The 20680-nt window shown below is 43.2% G+C and overlaps 1 protein-coding gene across 1 annotated transcript; it reads right to left on the reverse strand.

Moving 5' to 3' along the window:
* Window positions 1-348: 348 nt before the first annotated feature.
* Window positions 349-19598, reverse strand: COA7 (cytochrome c oxidase assembly factor 7). The gene is made up of 3 exons (XM_082688465.1): window positions 19424-19598; window positions 15855-15995; window positions 349-1616 (listed from the first exon to the last, which is right to left on the reverse strand). Exons 1-3 carry the CDS (start codon window positions 19527-19529, stop codon window positions 1168-1170), a joined length of 696 nt encoding a protein of 231 aa, XP_082544591.1. The 5' UTR covers window positions 19530-19598; the 3' UTR covers window positions 349-1167.
* Window positions 19599-20680: the final 1082 nt, after the last annotated feature.

Below are 20680 nucleotides of genomic sequence, written 5' to 3' on the forward strand. Positions count from 1 at the left end.
CTACTTCACATTGAAAAAATAAACTCACTTTTTAAAACTTCTTGTGCGTTCCTGGGAAAGTCCCTCTCCTCTATCAAGTGGAGAAGCTGGCAAGCTATGCTTACAAACCTTCAGCCAGCTGCACAGCAAGCCTTCCTTCTAGGATGGCGGCAACACTGGAAGCCCAGAAACAGTAGGTGGTGACAGATCAGACCCATTATTGCAGGAAAACGACAAGCTCGCCCCCTAGTGACAAATTAGGAAGATAATTTTTAAAAAGCCAATGTTTAGAAAAGAAAAAGCACAACCACCATGCAGAACATAATCTCTACCTTACTCAGTCTCTGGAGAGAAACTAGTAACACAAACTACTAATCCATCAAAATAGTTTATTCACAAGGACAGTTAAAAAGGTAAAGTTCCATGGGTTAAAATGTGTCACAAAATCCTTGCTTACAAATCCCGAGCTGAAGTTGCCTTGGAATAGAACACAGGCATGGTGAGCAATGCCAGAGGAGTGGACTGGGGATGCTAACTGTCAACTGTGAAATCCTCCACCAACAGAAGCTTGTATTTCATCATCTTTGGCAACGCTGACACATAACAACCTTTATTTTATGTTGCATGTCCCTCCTATTATCTATGAATTTACTGAAGATCTGACTCTAAAGGCAAAGAAGAAACCCACACCAATGATTACATAAGTCAGAGGGTGGCAGTCATAACTATTTGACTTGTTCTTAGTTCTTTAAGCCCTCTATTATGTAAATCAAGATACTGAATTTCAAGCCCTCCAGAATAAAATAATAATAATAACAACATCTGATTCCTTCAGGCACTGTGGCTGCTGATTTTCCCAACTTCCTGCTATTTGTCTGCCCTCCCCACCCCCCACGATCTCTATGGCTCTCTAGTTTGCTGTTTTTCACTGAGCTCTAAGACTTTGAGAACGAAAATTGCCTATGTGCGTGCCTTCACAGAACACAACAGAAAAAAAGAACACTGACTGAAATAAACACGTTAGGCTACAACCCAATAGGTGACACTCTAGGGAAATGGGTCTGTGTAACCAGAGCTACAGACAGTAAGTCCCAAGTCTTCCTGCTCCAGCAGGCAGACCTTAAGGGCTATGTAAGACATAGGAGGTGCCAGCCTCAAGCTGTTTGTTGCTTAGGAATATGGACTACACTACCCAAATGTCAAAGGCTGGACATTTTTCTGCTGTTCTTTGTGCAGCTGCCGGGCCCGATTTTTTAGTAACTCAGCCTTCGCCTCGTCTTTATCTACACCATCCCCCAACCTGTACATGCGGCTGGCATTGGCACAGGCCCAGATGTGGCCCAAGTCACAGGCTTTCATTGAATATTTACATGCCAGGCCCATGTCCTTGGGAAAGCCAGGGGCACCCTGCAGGAACATGGCACTGAGATTGAAGCAGCTGGAGGCATAGCTGCCTTCACAGGCCCTTGTGTAGTAGTCTCTAGCCTTCTCCAGGTCAGGCTGACCATCCTCATTGACCTGTCCATCATGTGCCAGGAGACCAACGTTGTGACATGCCTCCACAGACTTCTTTCCAGGCCTTTCACACGCCATCAGAAAGCAGCTGGAGGCAGCTTTCAGGTCCTGGGTCAGTCCACCTGGGAGAAGGGAGAGGGAAGAAAAAAATAAACCCAAGTTAGGGCAGAACCTAGTTAAGAGAATAATTCCGAGGGGCACCTGGGTGACTCAGTGGGTTAAAGCCCCTGCCTTCAGCTCAGGTCATGATCCCAGGATAGAGCTCCACATAGGCTCTCTGCTCAACAGGGAGCCGGCTTCCTCCTCTCTCTCTGCCTCTCTCTCTGCCTGGCTCTCTGCCTACTTTCGATCTCTGTCAAATAAATAAATAAATAAATCTTAAAAAAAAAAAAATTCCTGAATAAAGTTCATATATTTTGAACTAAGGCAGCACAAAAGGAAGGTGGCCTAGTATGATGCACAAACCTTCCAGCTTTTTTAGCCTTGGAATCTTTTGTTCAAGTGGTATCTTATGAGAGGAGCTGAAAAGTGGGGACTATAATAATAGTTACCTCATGGGGATTACAGCAAGAACATAGGATCTTATCAGCACTTTGTTCAATGTTCATTAATTTCAATATATAATGAATACATAATATTTGCTGACTACTGTGCTAGGCTCTGGACAATAAACACTGTCCCTAGCCTTGTGGATCTTACAGTCTAATGAAACAGATATTTAAGAACCACACAACTAAATGTAGGATTTTAAGTGTGACAAACATACGGAAGAAAAGCACAGGATATTATGAGAATGTAGCAGGACTCTGGCCTAGTCTTAGGCGAAAGGTCAAAAAAGCCTCCCCAAAGAATTGACCTTTGAGCTGTAATATAATTGAAAAAAGGAAAAAAATACAGGGTGAGGGTTGGTCCATGCAGCAGGAATAGGATACAAAGAGAAAAGGAGCTCGTATGGCTAGAACCCAGGAATCACTAGGGAAAACAGGCTGTAGAGACAGGAAGGGTCAGATCACGCAGGATCCTGTACTTATCCTAGGAGCAATGGGAAACTGCCAACAAGTGATTTTATTTTTTTATTTTACTATTATTTTTTTTAAGATTTTATTTATTTATCAGAGAGAAAGAGGGAGAGTGAGCGAGCATCGGCAGACAGAATGGCATGCAGAGGCAGAGGGAGGAGCAGGCTCCCTGCTGAGCAAGGAGCCCGATGTGGGACTCGATCCCAGGATGCCGGGATCATGACCTGAGCCGAAGGCAGCTGCTTAACCAACTGAGCCACCCAGGCGTCTCACCAACAAGTGATTTTAAACAAAAGTGGTGACAGAGCTTCATTTTCTCTTTAGTTGTTTTTCCATGGAAAACTTCAAATCCCCATGTACTACTAATGTGAAGTGTTGGGGCTCAGGAGCAAATGGTCAAGAATTCTTCAGAGCAAAAAGGTGGTTTTATTAAAGCACAGGGACAGGACCTATAGGCAGAAAGAGCTGCACTGGTGCTGTGAGGAATGACCGATTATCCTTCTAAGTTGGGAGGGGGTTAGGAATAGTGTAAGTTTCTAAGGAATCTGGAAGCAAGGTTTCCATGACCTTGAGGGGCTAGCTGTTTTAGAAAAAGGTCATTTACTATCTAGGTAAAACATTAGTCCTGAGACCCTTCAGATGTGTACCAGTGGGGCACATGCTTGGAGGATAATTGCCGACATACGTCTTGGGGTGGGAGGTAGTAGAGATAAAGGAAGTTTGCAGAGGGATTTTTACAAGATCTTGGAGGTCGGGCTAATGTCAAGCTAAGGCTGCCTTTTGCCCTTAGCAAAGTATTAACATTGAGGCAGTTGAGTTCCTGGAGGAAGGTCACTCTGCTTGTCTTAAGTACTTGTAAATGGGCTATAAGTTACAAGGAAGTTTAATTTTTTTCCTTTTGCCTTTGTTCTCCATATCACTATCACCCATTCTCAAAAAAATACAAACATCCTATCTTTAAACATTTTTTAAGGAAATCACTCCAAATCCACCTCCTAGAAATAACTATCATTATCATTAAGAGAACACCATTCCAGTTATCTTTGTTGTATGTGTTCAGATTACATGCTGCTGACTGAATGGACAGCTAATAGAAGTACTTTGAAAAATAGGATTGCATAAGTTATTTATAAATAAAAAATTTAACTTTGGATTTACTTGAATTTATTAGAAAACCAAACTGAGTGACACTGAAGTAACTACTTGACTTCAAATGAATTTTTCTCACCAGAGAAATTTCCTAAAGGGACCCCTGGAGTTATAAAAGGACTCTAAAATATTAGAAGGTTACAGTCATTGTTTTTGTGAAGTACTACCTCACAACTATAGAAGATGAGGACACTGGTGGTCTCATATTTCCTCCCATCTTTCCTCCCCCACCTAATACTTTTTGTCATTGCTATTACTTCAACTTAGGAAGGCAGCACACCTAAGCTCCAGTCTCAATCCATTCCTTGTTGGCTGTGTGACCTTAGACAAGTTGTTTTCCTCATCTGTAAGGATGAGTATAAGGATAACAGTATCTACATTTCATACTTAGAAGCTTAAATGTGTTTTTACAAAGAACCCAGCACATAGTAAGTGCTCAGGAAACATTATGGCATGTTTTGTTTTTTAAAGATTTTATTTATTTATTCGACAGAGAGAGACACAGCAAGAGGGGGAACACAAGCTGGGGGAGTGGGAGCAGGGAGCCCAGTGCAGGGCTTGATTCTAGGATCCTGGGATCATGACCTGAGCTGAACACAGACACTTAACAGACTAAGTCACCCAGGTGTCATTGTGTTTTTATGCCCTAAAAGTCTACATTATTTACATTCTATGTGGTAACACTAATTAGCCCAATAGTCATTCTAAATGGATTCTGTTAAATCACTGGTCTTTTCATTAGAGCATCTCCATTCCTGAGTTACTTCTTTCTCTTTCTTTTTTTTTTAAGATTTTATTTATTTGACAGAAAGAGAGTGAGCGAGCAGGCCAGAGAGAGAGAGAGAAAGAGAGAGAAAGAGCGCACAAACACAAGCAAGGGGAAGCAGGAGAGCAAGAAACAGCAGGGAGCCCAATGCCTGGCTGGATCCCAGGAGACTTGAGCCAAAGGCAGATGCTTAAAATACTGAGTGACTCAGGTGCCCCCTGAATCACTTCTTTTGATTAACCTCTTTATTGGTTATCAAATAGTTTTCCAGAAAAGCTCAGAGATTGTATATCCTGAGTTCTTTCAATTTTGAGAGTGTATCTGTGTGCTATCTTCATATATAATAGAATATAGTTAGGTCTTGTTTTTTTTTTTTTTTTTTTTTTAAAGATTTATTTGTCAGAGAGGAGAGAAAGAGAGAGAGAGCGAGCGCGAGCGCGAGCACAAGCAGGCAGAGGCTGAAAGAGAAGCAGGATCCCTGCCGAGCAAGGAGACAGATGTGGGACTCAATCCCAGGACCCTGGGATCATGAACTGAGCCGAAGGCAGAGGCTTTAACCCATGAGCCACCCAGGCGCTCCTAGGTCTTGCTTTTAAAGCCTGACAATCTACACCTTTTACTGGAGTGTTTACTTATACTTAATGCAATTACTGATATAGCTGGATTTAAGCCTACAATCTTACTTCTTTCCCATTCGTCCCAAATGCTTTTTGCTTTTTCTCCTTTCTTGCATTCTTTTGAATTGTGTGTGTGTTTTAAGATTTTATTTATTTATTTGACAGAGAGATCACAAGTAGGCAGAGAGGCAGGCAGAGAGGGGGAAGCAAGCTCCACGCTGAGCAGAAAGCCCAACGCAGGGCTCAATCCAGGACCCTGAGATCATGACCCGAGCTAAAGGCAGAAGCTTAACCCATTGAGCCACCCAGGCATTCCTTTATTTTCTTTCTTTTTCTTTTTTTTTTTTAAGATTTTTATTTATTGGGCGCCTGGGTAGCTTAGTGGGTTAAGCCTCTGCCTTCAGCTCAGGTCGTGATCTCAGTGTCCTGGGATCGAGTCCCGCATCGGGCTCTCTGCTTGGCAGGGAGCCTGCTTCCTCCTCCTTTCTCTCTCTGCCTGCCTCTCTATCTACTTGTGATCTCTCTGTGTCAAATAAATAAACGAAATCTTTTTTTTTTTTAAAGATTTTGTTTATTTATTTATTTGACAGACAGAGATCACAAGTAGGCAGAGAGGCAGAAAGAAGCAGGCTCCCTGCTGATCAGAGAGCCCGACTCGGGGCTGGATCCCAGAACCCTGAGATCATGACCTGAGCCGAGGGTAGAAGCTTAACCCACTGAGCCACCCAGGTGCCCCTAATTTCTTTTCTTAAGTAATCTCTCCACATGACATGGGGCTCAAACCCACATCCCAAAGATCAGGAGTTGCACACTCCACCAACTGAGCCAGCCAGGTGTCCCAAACTGTGTATTTCTAAAAGTCCATGTCATTCTCATCATTGGCTTTTTAGTTATACTTCCTTTTTCAGTGAGTTAGCTAGTGAATATGTAACATTAACTTACCACAATCTACCACGAATTAATATTGTATCACTTCACAAATAACATAAGTACCTTACAATATACTTTCATTCACTTGAACATTTCCATCCCTCGTATTAATTGCTGTCATGTTTTACTACTATATACACTTTATTTTACTTCTATATATAAGTATCACAAACACTGCTATTATTTTTGCTCTCAACAGTCTTTTGGAGACACTAAGAAATGAAGAAAAAGTCTTACATTTACACATATATTCTAGAGTAGTTTATTCTTTTGCATGGATCCAGTTTCCATCTGTTTCCATTTTCCTTTGACCCAAACAACTTTACCATTTCTTGTAGTGTAGCTCTGCTAATGACTCATTCCTGGAGCTTTTGTCTATCTGAAAATGAATTTATTTTGTCTTTGTTTTTAAAGATGTTTTTGCTGGGGCGCCTGGGTGGCTCAGTGGATTAAGCCGCTGCCTTCGGCTCAGGTCATGATCTCAGGGTCCTGGGATCGGGTCCCGCATCGAGCTCTCTGCTCGGCAGGGAGCTTGCTTCCCTCTCTCTCTCTCTCTGGCTGCCTCTCTGTCTACTTGTGATTTCTCTCTGTCAAATAAATAAATCTTTAAAAAAAAAAAAAAAAGATGTTTTTGCTAAAGTAGAATTCAAACCTGACAGCTTTTTCTTTCAGCCCTTAAAAGATGTTCTTTTGTCTTCTGGCTTACACTGCTTCTGAAGAAAGGGTAAGGGTTGCTCCCACCACTGTTCCCATCAGTGTCTTCCTCAGATTGCTTTTAAGATCTTCTCTTTATCTCTGGTTTTCACCAAATTGATTATGATGTGTCTAGGTGTAATTTTCTTTTCTTTTCTTTTTTTTTTTTTTAAGATTTTATTTATTTGACAGATAAGAGATCACAAGTAGGCAGAGAGGCAGGCAGAAAGAGAGAGGAAGGGAAGCAGGCCCCCACTGAGCAGAGAGCCCGATGTGGGGCTCGATCCCAGGTCCCTGGGATCATGACCTGAGCTGAAGGCAGCAGCTTTAACCCACTAAGCTACCCAGGAGCCCCTCTAAGTGTAATTTTCACTGATTATCCTGCTTGAGTTCACTGAGCTTCATGGATCTGTAGACTGATAATTTTCATTAAATTTAAAATTTTTTCTGCTGTTATTTCTTCAAATATTCTGCCTCTCCCAATCTCTTCTCTTTCTGGGGCTCTGACACACATACGTTAGAATGATAAATACTGAACCCCATGGGTTGAGACTCTGTTCTTTCTTTTCCTCAGCACTTTATTTTAGATAATATCTACATTCCTATCTTCAAGTTCATCAATCTTTCACATTTACTTTCTGAAATGTCTATTTTGCAGTTCAGCCTGCCCAATAAACTTCAATTTCAAATATTATGTTTCTCAATTACAGGATTTTTTTTTTTTTTAAAGAGTGTATTTACTTGACAGAGAGAGCATGTGTGCATACATACAAGCAGGGAGAATGGCAGAGGGAGAGAGAGAGAAGCAGACTCCCCACTGAACAGGGATCCTGACATGGGGCTCAATCCCTGGGATCATGACCTGAGCCAAAGGTAGACGCTTAACTGACTGAGCCACCCAGGCGCCCCTTAACAGGTTGTTGTTGTTTTAAAGATTTTATTTATTTATTTGACAGATAAGAGATCACAAGTAGGCAGAGAGGCAGGCAGAGAAAGAGAGGAAGGGAAGCAGGCCCCCACTGAGCAGAGAGCCCGATGTGGGGCTTGATCCCAGGACCCTGGGATCATGACCTGAGCCGAAGGCAGAGGCTTAACCCACTGAGCCACCCAGGCGCCCCCCCTTAACAGGTTTTTAAAAAAATATTTATTTACTTACTTATTTGAGAGAGATCGAGTGAGCAGGCACACATGTGTACATGTGCATAGGGTGAGGAGCAGAAAGGGACAAACAAACTCCATACTGAGTGTGAAGCCTGACACAGGGCTCAATCCTATAACCCCAAGATCACAACCTGAACCAAAACCAAGAGCTAGTACGACTGACTAAGTCACCCAGGTGCCCCTCATCATACCTGTTTTAAAATATTAACTGTTAATTCCAATTATCTCTGTCACATCTAGGTCTATGGGCTGCTTTTCTTTCTGTTTAGCAATTTCTTACTTCTTGAAAACACTGTAGATGATACCTTGTTCAGTCTGGATTTTGTTGTATTCCTTTGAAGATGGTTGAATTTTGTTCTGGCAGACAGCTAACTCACTGGTGAATCAAGCCAAAACGTCGTTGGGATGTTTTTTTTTTTTCTTCTTCTTCTTCTTTTTTTTTTAGGGGAGAGAGAGAGAGAGATAGCAAGAGAGAGCACAAGCGGGAAGGAGAGGGAGAAGCAGGCTCCCTGCTCATCAAGGAGCCCGATGTGGGGCTCGATCCCAGGACCCTAAGATCATGACCTGAGCGGAAGGCAGTCGCTTAACCAACTGGGCCACCCAGGCACTCCTGGGACTTGTTTTTAAGTTTTGTTAGAGCAGATCTAGAATAATCACACTACCAAGGTATGGTCATTTTGGAGTCTTAGTTGAATGTGATGTTCGATGACTCTCTACTCTGGCTGGTTGAAATTCAAACCACTCCCATCACCGTGAAACATATGGAATCTCCTCTCAGTTCACAGCTCCCCAGAAGCTTTCCACTATAAGGTCTCTCAATCTTCCTCTATGCATGTGCAACTTAACATTAGGCCAAAGACAAGAGGACCCTTCTATGCATTTCTGGAGCACCTCTTTGTGTAGCTCCTTTCTTTCTTTCTTTTTAAGACTTTATTTATTTGAGAGAGAGAAAGACAAAGAACATGAGCTGGGTTGGGGGAGGGCAGATGGAGAGGGAGAGGCATGCTCCCTGATATTCAGGGGTTTAATCCTAGGACCCTGGGATCATGACCTGAACGAAGGCAGATACTTAACCAACTAGCTACCCAGGCACCCCCTAAATTTCTCAGTTTCACCTAGTTTTCTTCGCAGTCTAAAAAATCTCTAAAATGGTGTTCAGAACAACCACAGTATCTTCCACAGTTAAGAGGTTTATCAATGGTAGTATGCCGCAATGAACAAGGTTCACAACCTACTCAACTGGTCCACCAGTTATATGGTTGGTCACAGCCAGTACAGTTTCCTTTTGTCTTTTTTTTTTTTTTTAAGATTTTATTTATTTTATTGGGTGGGGGGGAGAGGGAGAAAATCCCAAGCGAATTCCAGGCTAAGTGCAGAGCCCCACGTAGGGCTCGATCTCATGACCTGAAACGAAATCAAGAGTCAGATGCTCAATCAACTGAGCCCCCCAGGCTCCCCTTCCTTTTGTGTCTTAAAGTCTTCCTTAGAATGCCAATGAGAAATGGGACTAATCCTTGATTCACAACTTCCTGTGCCTGGTCCTGGTAGCCAGATGTCATGTTTTACATTTTTCTACATTGCTTCCTTCTGAGTTTTAGTTTTGGGGCTCATTACAGGCTGGGAAAGATGGCAAGTGCTCCCACATCTATTACAACTTGAGTCTGTTCATCTGTCCCAGTGACAATATTCCTATGGTTCTTAGCACAGCAGTCACAATTAGCAATTCAGGAGAAGTTTAAGTTGAGGCACAACTTCTCTTTTCATAACCTTTCAGTCTGTTCATTTGTACCATCAATATGGTAAGAAATGAACCAGCAAGTATATGCTAAGGACAAGAAACCCCTCTATGCTAAGACTTCCAGATCACTGCAGTGCAGGAGATGAACTAAAGTGGGAAGAATTTGCTCAATAGTACCTATAGGAGTGTAGGATCTTTTTGCAACAAAAATTTGAAAGTATCCAGATAATATTTAAGTAACCATACGACAGAAATGACATATCAGGAACTGCAAGAAGGACCAACAGAGGATCAAATGCGCACCATATTTGATAATCAAGTCTCAGAAAAACTGAACTATTTCGTGTAATGTTTCCTAGAGCTCATACAGCTTATTCACTGATGTGAGCATGGGAAGATGTCAATGGAGAAATGAATGCTGGGATAGCACCCCTCTCTACCACAGCCTTGTCTGTTCTGATATTCCAGAAGCAGTGTTAGTGAGGGTGCAAGCAGATTCAACTGAATGGGACTACAAGCATTTCTGCCCAAAAAGGACACAAATTTTGGAATCAAACCAGCCCAGCTTATACTGTCTATGTGGGCTGCTCTTCCACAGAAAGCAGTTTCTTAGCAGCTTGAGTGGCCTGGAGGTGGCTTTCCAAATTGTTGCTATTTATGCCTTTGACCATGTTATCAACAGATCAAATTACACTGCCCTGGTTGTTGTGGTTCTCCTGCAGTGCAGAAGTAGCATTATCAAGAAATGAGCTTACATTTCTCCTTTTCAGCATCTAGTCTTCCTTCTTAGCTTTCCTTTATACCATCTTTCCCCTTGTTCTTGAATCTGTTAAGGTGGGCAGCAGGTGAATTGCACTGTCTTTGGCAGACCTGGTTTGACACAAAGGGAAAAAGGCCAGCTCAGGCTTCCACAGAAAGTATAGGCTGGGTCAGCTGCCCTCAAACACATCCACCATAGCTCAGCCCAAAGAAGTGTCCAAGGTTTATGTTCTTTTATTTTATTTATTTTTTTAATTTAAAGATTTTATTTATTTTTTATTTATTTTTTTAATTTAAAGATTTTATTTATTTATTTGACAGAGACAGAGATCACAAGTAGGCAGAGAAGCAGGTGGATAGAGAGGGGGAAGCAGGCTCCCTGTTGAACGGAGAGCCTGATGCGGGGCTTGATCCCAGCACCCTGGGATCACAACCTGAGCTGAAGACAAAGGCTTAACCTACTGAGTCACCCAGGCGTCCCCATGGTTTATATTCTTAAAAGTTCATTTTAGTTGCCTTATGGAAAGATGTTTAGGGACTTGCATTAATCTCCTAACTGTAATCCCAGCAGGAGAGGACAGTGGCTTGGATAAGAATGAAAGGAGAGGGAGAAAGCCAGAACAGATTTAAGACATATTTTGGAGATAAACTGGCCATGAGCTACTATGCAGAGAGAGACACCACTTGTCAAAGGTATCTCTTGGAAGATAACAGGGGCATAATAAATTGGGGGGAGAAGAAAAACAATTAAGAATTCCATATTTGGGGACGCCTGGGTGGCTCAGTTGGTTAAGCGGCTGCCTTCGGCTCAGGTCATGATCCCGGCGTCCTGGGATCGAGTCCCGCATCGGGCTCCTTGCTCGTCAGGGAACCTGCTTCTCCCTCTGCTTCTGCCTGCTTATTGGCCTACTTGTGATCTCTCTCTCTCTCTCTCTCTCTGACAAATAAATAAATAATATTACAAAAAAAAAATCCATATTTGGTTTGATCAGTTTGGGATGCCTAAGAGAACTCCAAGTAGGAATGTCTACATTAGCTACATGTAGTCTGAAGCATACAAGAATGGTCTAGAGTGAAGACTATCTGCATTATCATCAATTTATCTGAGCCTTCATCTCTTCCTGTAAAGTAATTTTACTTTTTAGAAGAGCAAATTGAGAACTTTTTTTTTTCTTTAAGAGAGAGAAAGAGAGCGCGTGTGTGCACAGCCGGGAGCAGCGCAGAGGGGGAGAGAGAGAGAATCCCAAGCAGTTAGTCGTTCATCTGGTCCATTGACAAAAGTTCCTATGGCTCTTAGCCACAGGGGCTTGATCCCACACAGGGCTTGATCCCACAACCCTAAGCTCATGACCTGAGCTGAAACCAAGAGTCAGATACACAACCAACTGAGCCACCAGATGCCCCCAAATCAAGGACTCTTAAACAGAAGGGAAACAAAAATCATCTATTGTTACCACTACCTAGAGACCATCACTACTTCATTTTTGGTGAATTTCCTCTTAGTGCTATGCAGTTTGGTCTTGCTTTTTTGTTTTAAGTAATCTCTACACTCAACATGACCCCAAGATCGAGCATCCCATGCTCTACTAACTGAGTCAGGCAGGTGCTCCAATTTGGTCTTGTTTTCACATGCTGTAGTCATGAGCCTTCTTCACTCCCCATTAGAAACACTTCTTAGTATCTGTTTTAGTAGCTGCGTAATATTTCCTCAGAGAGGTGTGTGTCAGAGTTAACTTCTACTTCTTTGCATAGGACATTTAGACTGCTTCACAAAAATAGTTCAAAGTTTAGTTCACATCTGAAAACACCTGGCCAAAGCATTCCTGGGATTATATATACTCTAAGTACATAATCCAAAGTAAGTTCTGCACCAACCAATACAGTCAGACCTGTTCACACCAATAGGATGTTTTGTAATATTTTTTTAAAGATTTTATTTATTTATTTATTTTTTGAGAGAGAGAAGAGAGCACAACCACAGGGGAGGGGCAGAGAGAAGTTGTTGAAGCAAACTCCTCAACAAGCACAGAGCCCAACCCCGAGATCATGACTTTAGCCAAAGTGAGATGCTTAACCAACTAAGCCACTCAAGTGCCCCAAGAATATTTTATAATTTAAGAAAACAGTCACATCTGTTCTCATTTGATGTTCAGAAAAATCCTATGAAGAAAGTATGAGTGGACCACATTACTCTAATTTTGTCAACAAAGAATTTGTGGCTCAGGGAAGGAAAATGTCTTGCTTGATGTTGCACTATCTAAAAGTGGGTTCTTTGTGGGGCACCTGGGTGGCTCAGTGGTTAAGCCTCTGCCTTCGGCTCAGGTCATGATCCCAGGGTCCTGGAATGGAGCCCTGCATCCGGGCTCTCTGCTCAGCAGGGAGCCTACTTCCCCCGCAACCCCGCCTGCCTCTCTGACTACTTGTGACCTCTGTAAAATAAATAAATAAAATCTTTAATAAATAAATAAATAAATAAAAGTGGGTTCTTTGGCCTCCTGCTCTTTCCCTTGCCCCAACCAATCCTTGGTAAAAGAATTTGTCTAGGGCGCCTGGGTGGCTCAGTGGGTTAAGCCGCTGCCTTCGGCTCAGGTCATGATCTCAGAGTCCTGGGATCGAGTCCCGCATCGGGCTCTCTGCTCAGCAGAGAGCCTGCTTCCCTCTCTCTCTCTCTGCTGCCTCTCCATCTACTTGTGATTTCTCTCTGTCAAATAAATAAATAAAATCTTAAAAAAAAAAAAAAAAAAGAATTTGTCTAATAAGAAAAACAATTTCAGGGGCGCCTGGGTGGCTCAGTGGTTTGAGCCGCTGCCTTCGGCTCAGGTCATGATCTCAGGGTGCTGGGATCGAGTCCTGCGTCGGGCTCTCTGCTCAGCGGGGAGCCTGCTTCCCTCTGTCTCTCTCTGTCTGCCTCTCCATCTACTTGTGATTTCTCTCTGTCAAATAAATAAATAAATAAAATCTTTAAAAAAAAAAAAAAAAGAAAAACAATTTCAGAGCCACTTTTGTTTTCCCTATTTCAATAAGGAATTCAAGTTCTTGTGAAAACTATAATAAAATATGGTATAAACAATACTTCAAAAAAAGTGGGAGGGAGGCCTGGCTGGTTCAGGCAGCAGAGCACGCGACTTGATCTCAGGGTCATGAGTTTCAGCCCCAAACTGGGAGTGGAGATTACTTTAAAAAAAAAAATAAAAGTATTCAAACAAAAAGAACCCAAAACTTTACCAAGGCACAAATCCAGAGACTAAGTAACTAGGAACATTTTTGGTTTTGCATGCTGTATCATATAGGTGAGTTCACACCACATACAAATTTGTATTTGGCTTTCTTCACTGGAGAGAGAGAGAGATACATATGTACATATATATGCACATATGTATATACATACGTATATACACATATATACTTTATATATATACATATATATGTACATATGTATCTCTCGTGTGTGTATGTGTGTGTGTATAAAATTTCATAAGCTTTTTACCACATCAACAAAATCCTCTAGAAACATTACTTTTTCATGGGCTAAATAGCATTCCATACAATGGAGATAACATTCAACTAAGCTGCCACTGTTGGCACTAGATTTTTTTTAAATCATTAATATAATGCACTAATGTGGGGCGCCTGGGTGGCTCAGTGGGTTAAAGCCTCTGCTTTCGGCTCAGGAGGTCATGATCCCAGGGTCCCGGGATCGAGCCCCGCATCAGGGAGCCTGCTTCCTCCTCTCTCTGAATGCCTCTCTGCCTACTTGTGATCTCTGTCTGTCAAATAAATAAATAAAATCTTAAAAAAAAAATAATGCAGTAATGTATTAATTGTAAATTGTAAGTTAATAAAAATAAAATTTTGTCGATAAATAATACTGGGATATTTTTTCACATTAATTTGTTTTTAAAGATTTTTATTTTTTAAAAGATTTATTTATTTGAGAGAGAGAGAGTGAGCACACATGAGGGTTGTGGGGGCAGAAGGAGGGGAGGAGCAGATGCCCTGCTGAGCAGGGAGCCCAACAGAGGGTGATCCCAGTACCCTGGGATCCTGACCTGAGCCAAAGGCAGACACTTAACTGACTGAGCCTCCCAGGTACCCCTTTGTGATGTTTTTAAAATATGCCCATGAAAAATAATAAGAAGATAAAAAGTAAAATAAAATATGCCCATAAATTCTTTGATAGTCCTTCCTTCAAGAAGTAGGATGTTAGTTCTCTATTTACGTGGGCTGGACTTACTGACTCACTTCTAATGAACAGAATGTGATAGAAATGAAAAACATAGGACTTCTAAGGGTAGGTCATAAAGGACGCCATGGATTCCATCATGCTCTCTTTTGGATAACTCACTATGGAAGAAACCAGATGTCATGCCATAATGACACACAAGCAGCCCATAGAGCGATCCCCGTCATGAGGAACTGAGGTCTCCTGATAACAGCTGGAAAGACCTTTCCTAACAAGCCAACAATCTTAGAATTGGAAACTCCAGCTCTAGCCAAGCCTTCAAATGACTACAGCCCTTGTTCCCTGGTTAACATCTTAACTGCAACCTTGGGACGCCTGGGTGGCTCAGTTGGTTAAGCAGCTGCCTTCGGCTCAGGTCATGATCCCAGCGTCCTGGGATCGAGTCCCACATCGGGCTCCTTGCTCGGCAGGGAGCCTGCTTCTCCCTCTACCTCTGCCTGTCATTCTGCCTGTGCTTGCTCTCCACCCCCACCCCCCGATAAATAAATAAAATCTTAAAAAAAAAAAATTAACTGCAACCTCATCAGAGACCCTGAGGCATACTGCTAAGCCAATCCCAAATTTCTGACCTGAGCAACTATGTGAAATAGTAAGTTTGTTGGAATAACTTATTTATTTTTTTTTAAATTTTATTTATTATTTATTTGATAGAGAGAGACACAGCGAGAGAGGGAACACAAGCAGGGGGAGTGGGAGAGGGAGAAGCAGGCTTTCTGCTGAGCAGGAAGCCTGATACGGGGCTCAACCCCAGGACCCTGGGATCATGACCTGAGCCAAAGGCATATGCCCAACCACTGAACCACCCAGGCCCCCCAGAATAATTTCTTATTTAGTGATAGATTAAACAGTATTCACTATTCCAGTGATAACTATAATTAGGGCATGCGGCGAAAAGATAAGATGGCAGAGAATTAATTATTGGTCCCTTGCTCTGTGCCAGGCACATGCTGATGCCTTTACCTGTATCATCTTATTTAATCCTCACATCAACCCTATGAAGCAAATACTATTTTTCTCCATTTTACAGGTGATAGAATTGAGGTAGAGTTGAAGTGACTGGCTCAAGGTCCCACTACTTGCTAAAAGCATTCCCCAATATCTGCCTAACTTGAAAGGAGGCTATGTTTTTCCCACATCCCTCTGCTGAACTCTCACCAAATCTTCCTACAATGTGCTTCCCCAAGGCCTGTGAGGACCCTTCTGTGAAGAGGACCCCGCATGAGGCTCAGCATGTGAGATCAGCATTACTATCAGTAACAGTCACCAAAGAAAGCAGGTGCCTCACCTTTCCCAGTCACATAATAGGCCCCCAGTTTGTAGCAGCTATCGCTGTGTTGGTTCTCTTCACAGTTGAACTTCAACACCTTGGCAGCCTCCTCAAAATTCTTCTGGATCCCTTCCAAATAGTCCACCAGCCGATAGCATCCTGTGAGGAAAACACAAGAGCTGTTCTTCATGTTTGGGGCTGCTGCACAGCAGTGGGGAAGGCTGAGGTGCGGCAGCCAAAACGTCTTTTATTTAGGACCAGGTTCTGTCCTCCTGAAGTGTGGCAAGGTGACCTCACCACAAAGATTGCAGGTGGCAGGCGCCTGGGTGGCTCAGTGGTTTAAAGCCTCTGCCTTTGGCTCCGGTCATGATCCCAGGGTCTTGGGATTGAGCCCCACATCAGGCTCTCTGCCTGCCTCTCTGCCTACTTATGATCTCTGTCTGTCAAATAAACAAATAAAATCTTAAAAAAAAAAAAAAAGACTGCAGGTGGTGTTCAGCCATGTCTACAAATGGCATCATCTGCCCTTAGCTGGGGACTGAGCAATGTACAGGCTGGAGAGACCATGGCCAGTGCCCTGGCTCCACCACTCACCAGCCATTCTGCTCCCTGTCACCCAGAGGCAAAGACTCACTGACTTCCATGATTGAAACTTTGCCACCTTTGGAACTTCCCAGGAAGTTCAACAATAAAACACTGGAAACCAAAAGGGTCCATGGGTTGTCTCTGTAGTAGCAAGAAAGGGGTGCTTCCAGGACTATACACCTCAGCTAGGCTGGGAATGAGAAGCCCAAAGACAGAGTAGAAATAGTAGCTATTGAAGGAGTTGGAAATGGATGCTCTCTTTGGCAGTCTCTGGTCCCAGTGAGCCTCTTCTTAACATCTCTACCCTCTGTCTTTGGCCCTCTTTCTTCATCCCAAATGACACTCATCTTATTAATTTTCTTTCTTTTTTTTTTTTTAAGATTTTTATTTATTTATTTATTTATTTGACAGTGAGACAGATACAGTGAGAACAGGAACATGAGCAGGGAGAGTGGGAGAGGGAAAGCAGACTTGCCGCTGAGCAGGGAGCCAGATGTGGGGCTTGATCCCAGGATGCTGGGATCATGACCTGAGCCGAAGGCAGACACTTAACAACCGAGCCATCCAGGCGCCCCTCAGTCATCTTCATTCAACAAATATTTGTGCACTGTGTCCAACCATGTACCAAACACTGTTCTAGATGCTGGGAATATAGTCACTTGCCCTCTTAAAAATTACATTCTAGAGGAGAGGAAAAAAATAAGTAAATAGGTGAGCAAGATGCATTTATTTTTTTAAAATGCATTTAAACAGTAGTAAATGTTTTATGATTGAAATAAAACAGGATAAGACAGTTTGTTGTGCACGCTGGGGGAATAGTTACCACAAACCGGGCAGTCAGGGAGGGCCTAGTAAGGACTGTGATATCCAACCTGAAATGTGAATAACAAGAAAGAACTAGCTATTTAGAGACAATGAAATGGAAGAGAGCAGAAGATCCCAGGTATAAGAAACTATAGACTAAAAGACCCTAGAGAGGGAATAAGTTAGTACAAATAAGGTATAATGTAGGTGGATCGAGGAGGAAAAGGGTAGGAAATGAGAAGAAAATGGCAGGGACCAGATCACAGGGCATTGTGGAACACAGGAAGGACTTAGGATTTTATTCCAGGTCCGTGGCAAACCACTGAAGGGTTAAGAAGGGCAGTGATATGATTCAATTTACATTTTAATTTTATTTATTAAGACTTTATTTATTTGATAGAAAGCAAGCGAGCGGGAGAAAACACAAGCAGGGGGGAGTGGCAGAGGAAGAGGGAGAGGGAGAAGCAGCAGGGAGGCAGACTGAAAGCTTGATCCAATCCCAGGACCCTGGGATCATGATCTCAACAGAAGGCTAACACTTAACCAATTAAGCCATTCAAGCAGCCCCAATCTTCATTTTTAAAAGGTTACTCCAGTGTATATGTTTGTACATGCCCGGATGAACATGGAAGAACAAAATGCATGAGGGAGTACACTCCAGCACTGCTAACAAACGTGTTATTTTGTTACTTAAAAATCTAAGAAGATTGAGTTATGGATATTGGGGAGGTTATGTGCTACGGTGAGTGCTGTGAAGTGTGTAAGCCTGACGATTCACAGATCTGTATCCCTGGGGCAAATAATACATTATATGTTAATTTTAAAAATTACTAAAAAAAAAACCTAAGAAGATAGCATTTAATAGAACAAAATGAAAACTTAACTACCAGTTTGAGGGTTGAAAACAGATTTTAAGGGAGTCAGCATGCAAACAGGAGCCAGGTTAGGCGGCTATTTTAGTAATACTGGTGAGAGATCATGATGACTTCAAATGACAGTAGCTATAGTAACGATACCCTCCTCTCAGGCTCTCCTGAAGTACCTCAGTCCTTTCACGCCCACCCTCCCCCACTCCACCTCTCAGTATACTCTTCAGCGTCCACAACCATGAACTCTCTCCTCAAAAACATGTATGGCTTTCCACTTACTACAGAATAAGTATGCTTTACCCTGGCATTCAAGGCCTGACACACTGTGGCCCAAACTCCCTCTTCCATCTAACTACAGCCTCACTTCAATCTTCCAAAAGACAGCATTCTCTTCTCCCACATTGTCCTCCATTTAATGAACACTTGCCTGCTCCTCCTGACCTCCCCCTAGAAGTCTTCCCCAACTATCCTGCTCCTCAGTGACTCCAACTTTTCTTAGGATGCAGGCAAGCCCTCAAAGAACCACCTTGGGTTCTTGTTAAGCCATTAAACAGCACAGCAACTCTGGTTAGTTGGTTAGCTGCTAGAAATAGTTATATCACATTATGGAAACCTGACTGCAAGCTATAAGAAGGTTGGGTGTCTTTTTTTTTTTTTTTTTTTTTTTTTTCTTTGTAAAGAAGGAAGAAGAAAACCACCCAAAGGTACTGGCTGCTTTGGACACCATCATCCACTGACACACTCAAGTCAACTCAACGTCTCAGAACACGAGGGACACATTCATGCCTCGGCCTTTTCACCTACCATAGATCTCCCTGAGCTTCCTCAAGGCTTTGTTCAAATGCCACTTTCTCAATGACTCCGTCTGACCACTTAACTCAAAATTGCCCTCAACTCCCTATACCTGTTAATCCTTTTTGCCATTACACTTTCCAACACACTATTTCATTTATTTCTTTACGTTTATTATCCAACTCCCCCCACTAGAATGTAAGCTCCAGAAGAACAGGGAATTTTATGTCTTCACTGATGTACTCCCACCCCTCCACCCCCAACACCCAAGCACACCTCCTCGTATCCCGCCCCCCCACCCCGCTTCCAGGCTCGGTCCCGCCGAGGATTCCCCCCGCTGTGAGGACAGCAAGTCCTCGAGGAACCCAACCCTTTCCTCCCTAACATACACAAGGTCTTCAGTGTCCCACCGCGTCCCCACGAGTCCCGGCCGGAGACCCCTTCCAGACCTCCTTCAGCGGTCGCTCGTGACCCGTGCGGCCCGCACCCCTCCCCCATGCGTCCCACGTGTTCCCAGGCTGCGCTGGCAGCGCTCACCGTCCGGGTCCTTCTCGCGGTAGCACTGGTAGTTGCACTCCACCTCCATGTTCTCCAGGAAGGACTTCACCTGTTCCTCGTCCTGGAAATCCACCACACCCGCCATGGCCCCTGCTCGCCCAGCCAAGGTTAGCCCGCGGCTCAGCACGCCCGCCCCGCTGTCACGTGAGCAGCGGAGGGGCGGGGCCCGGGAGGGGCGTGCCGCGGAGGGCTGCGTGCTCACCGGGTATTCCGGAAGGGGGAGCACCGCGAACCTAAATCCTGAAGCTGTCGAAGCTGGTAAAAACCTTGCTATGCTCATTCCTTTCCTAAAACCGGTGACAGCCTTTCTGCAGCGTTTTTGTGCTCCAGCTTTGTGCCCTTCATGATTTTCTGCCTGCAGTTATTTATTTCTTCATTCATTCGTTTGTTCGGTAGTCTCCAAGTGCCTATTGTGTGCCTCACCAAGTGCTTAGTTCCAGGAATACAACGGACAACTATGGTCCCTGCCTTTAAAGAGTTTGCAGTTTAGTAGGAAGACATTTGTTTTTTCATTCAGCAAGCATTCTGAGCATCTACTATGTCAAGTATAGCTGCACAGACCAATATTCTTAAGTCTGTTGTAGTGAAATGAGAAGTCTGGTTCATCTGTAGGTTCCTCCCAGACATACTCCCCCAACTCCTCGCCCCCCCCACCCCACCTGAATGACTTAAGAAATGAACCTGTGGGAGGTGATGACTGGAACACTGGAGCTACAGAGGTTTTAGTAATAATTCTGTTATAATAGCGAATGCACAAACAGTGTTGAACTTTGTTCCGGATTCTATTCTAAGATTTTTATACAAAGTCTCATTTAATTCTCACTATGACCCTCATTGTGATGCTGTGGGGTATGTATTATTATTCCCATTCTGCAGATGAGGAAACTGGGCTACAGAGAAGTAACTTGTCCAGGGCCACACAGGAAGTGAGAGAGTAGTATGATAAATACTTTTATAAATAAAAGAATGCATGTGATACAAGGGGAACGTGTGAAGGAAATGGAGGGAAGAAGCTTGGCCTGATTTTTGCTTTGTGCTCTTTCACAGAATCATCAGTTACATAAAGCCTAGACTGAAAACTCTCCAAAGACAGTCAGATTCTGTTCATCTTTGATTCCTAGCCAGCCCTATTCTAGAGTCCTCAGTAGGACTCAGCCCATGGTTTCCCATCACCTATAGCAATGCTTCCCCAATAATTCTGCCACTAACCTATCCTTAAAGGCATCGGAGAGTGGA

This window comes from Mustela nivalis (genome assembly GCF_964662115.1).
Source record: "Mustela nivalis genome assembly, chromosome: 10".
NCBI lineage: Eukaryota > Metazoa > Chordata > Mammalia > Carnivora > Mustelidae > Mustela > Mustela nivalis.

Excerpts from the sequence above, each read along its gene's own strand:
- COA7 (XM_082688465.1), bottom strand. The coding sequence starts at position 19,529 with ATGGCGGGTGTGGTGGATTTCCAGGACGAGGAACAGGTGAAGTCCTTC. Across the intron at positions 15,996-19,423 it reads CCGCGAGAAGGACCCGGACG|GATGCTATCGGCTGGTGGAC; the intron begins GTGAGCGCTGCC and ends TTTTCCTCACAG. Across the intron at positions 1,617-15,854 it reads CTATTATGTGACTGGGAAAG|GTGGACTGACCCAGGACCTG; the intron begins GTGAGGCACCTG and ends CCCTTCTCCCAG.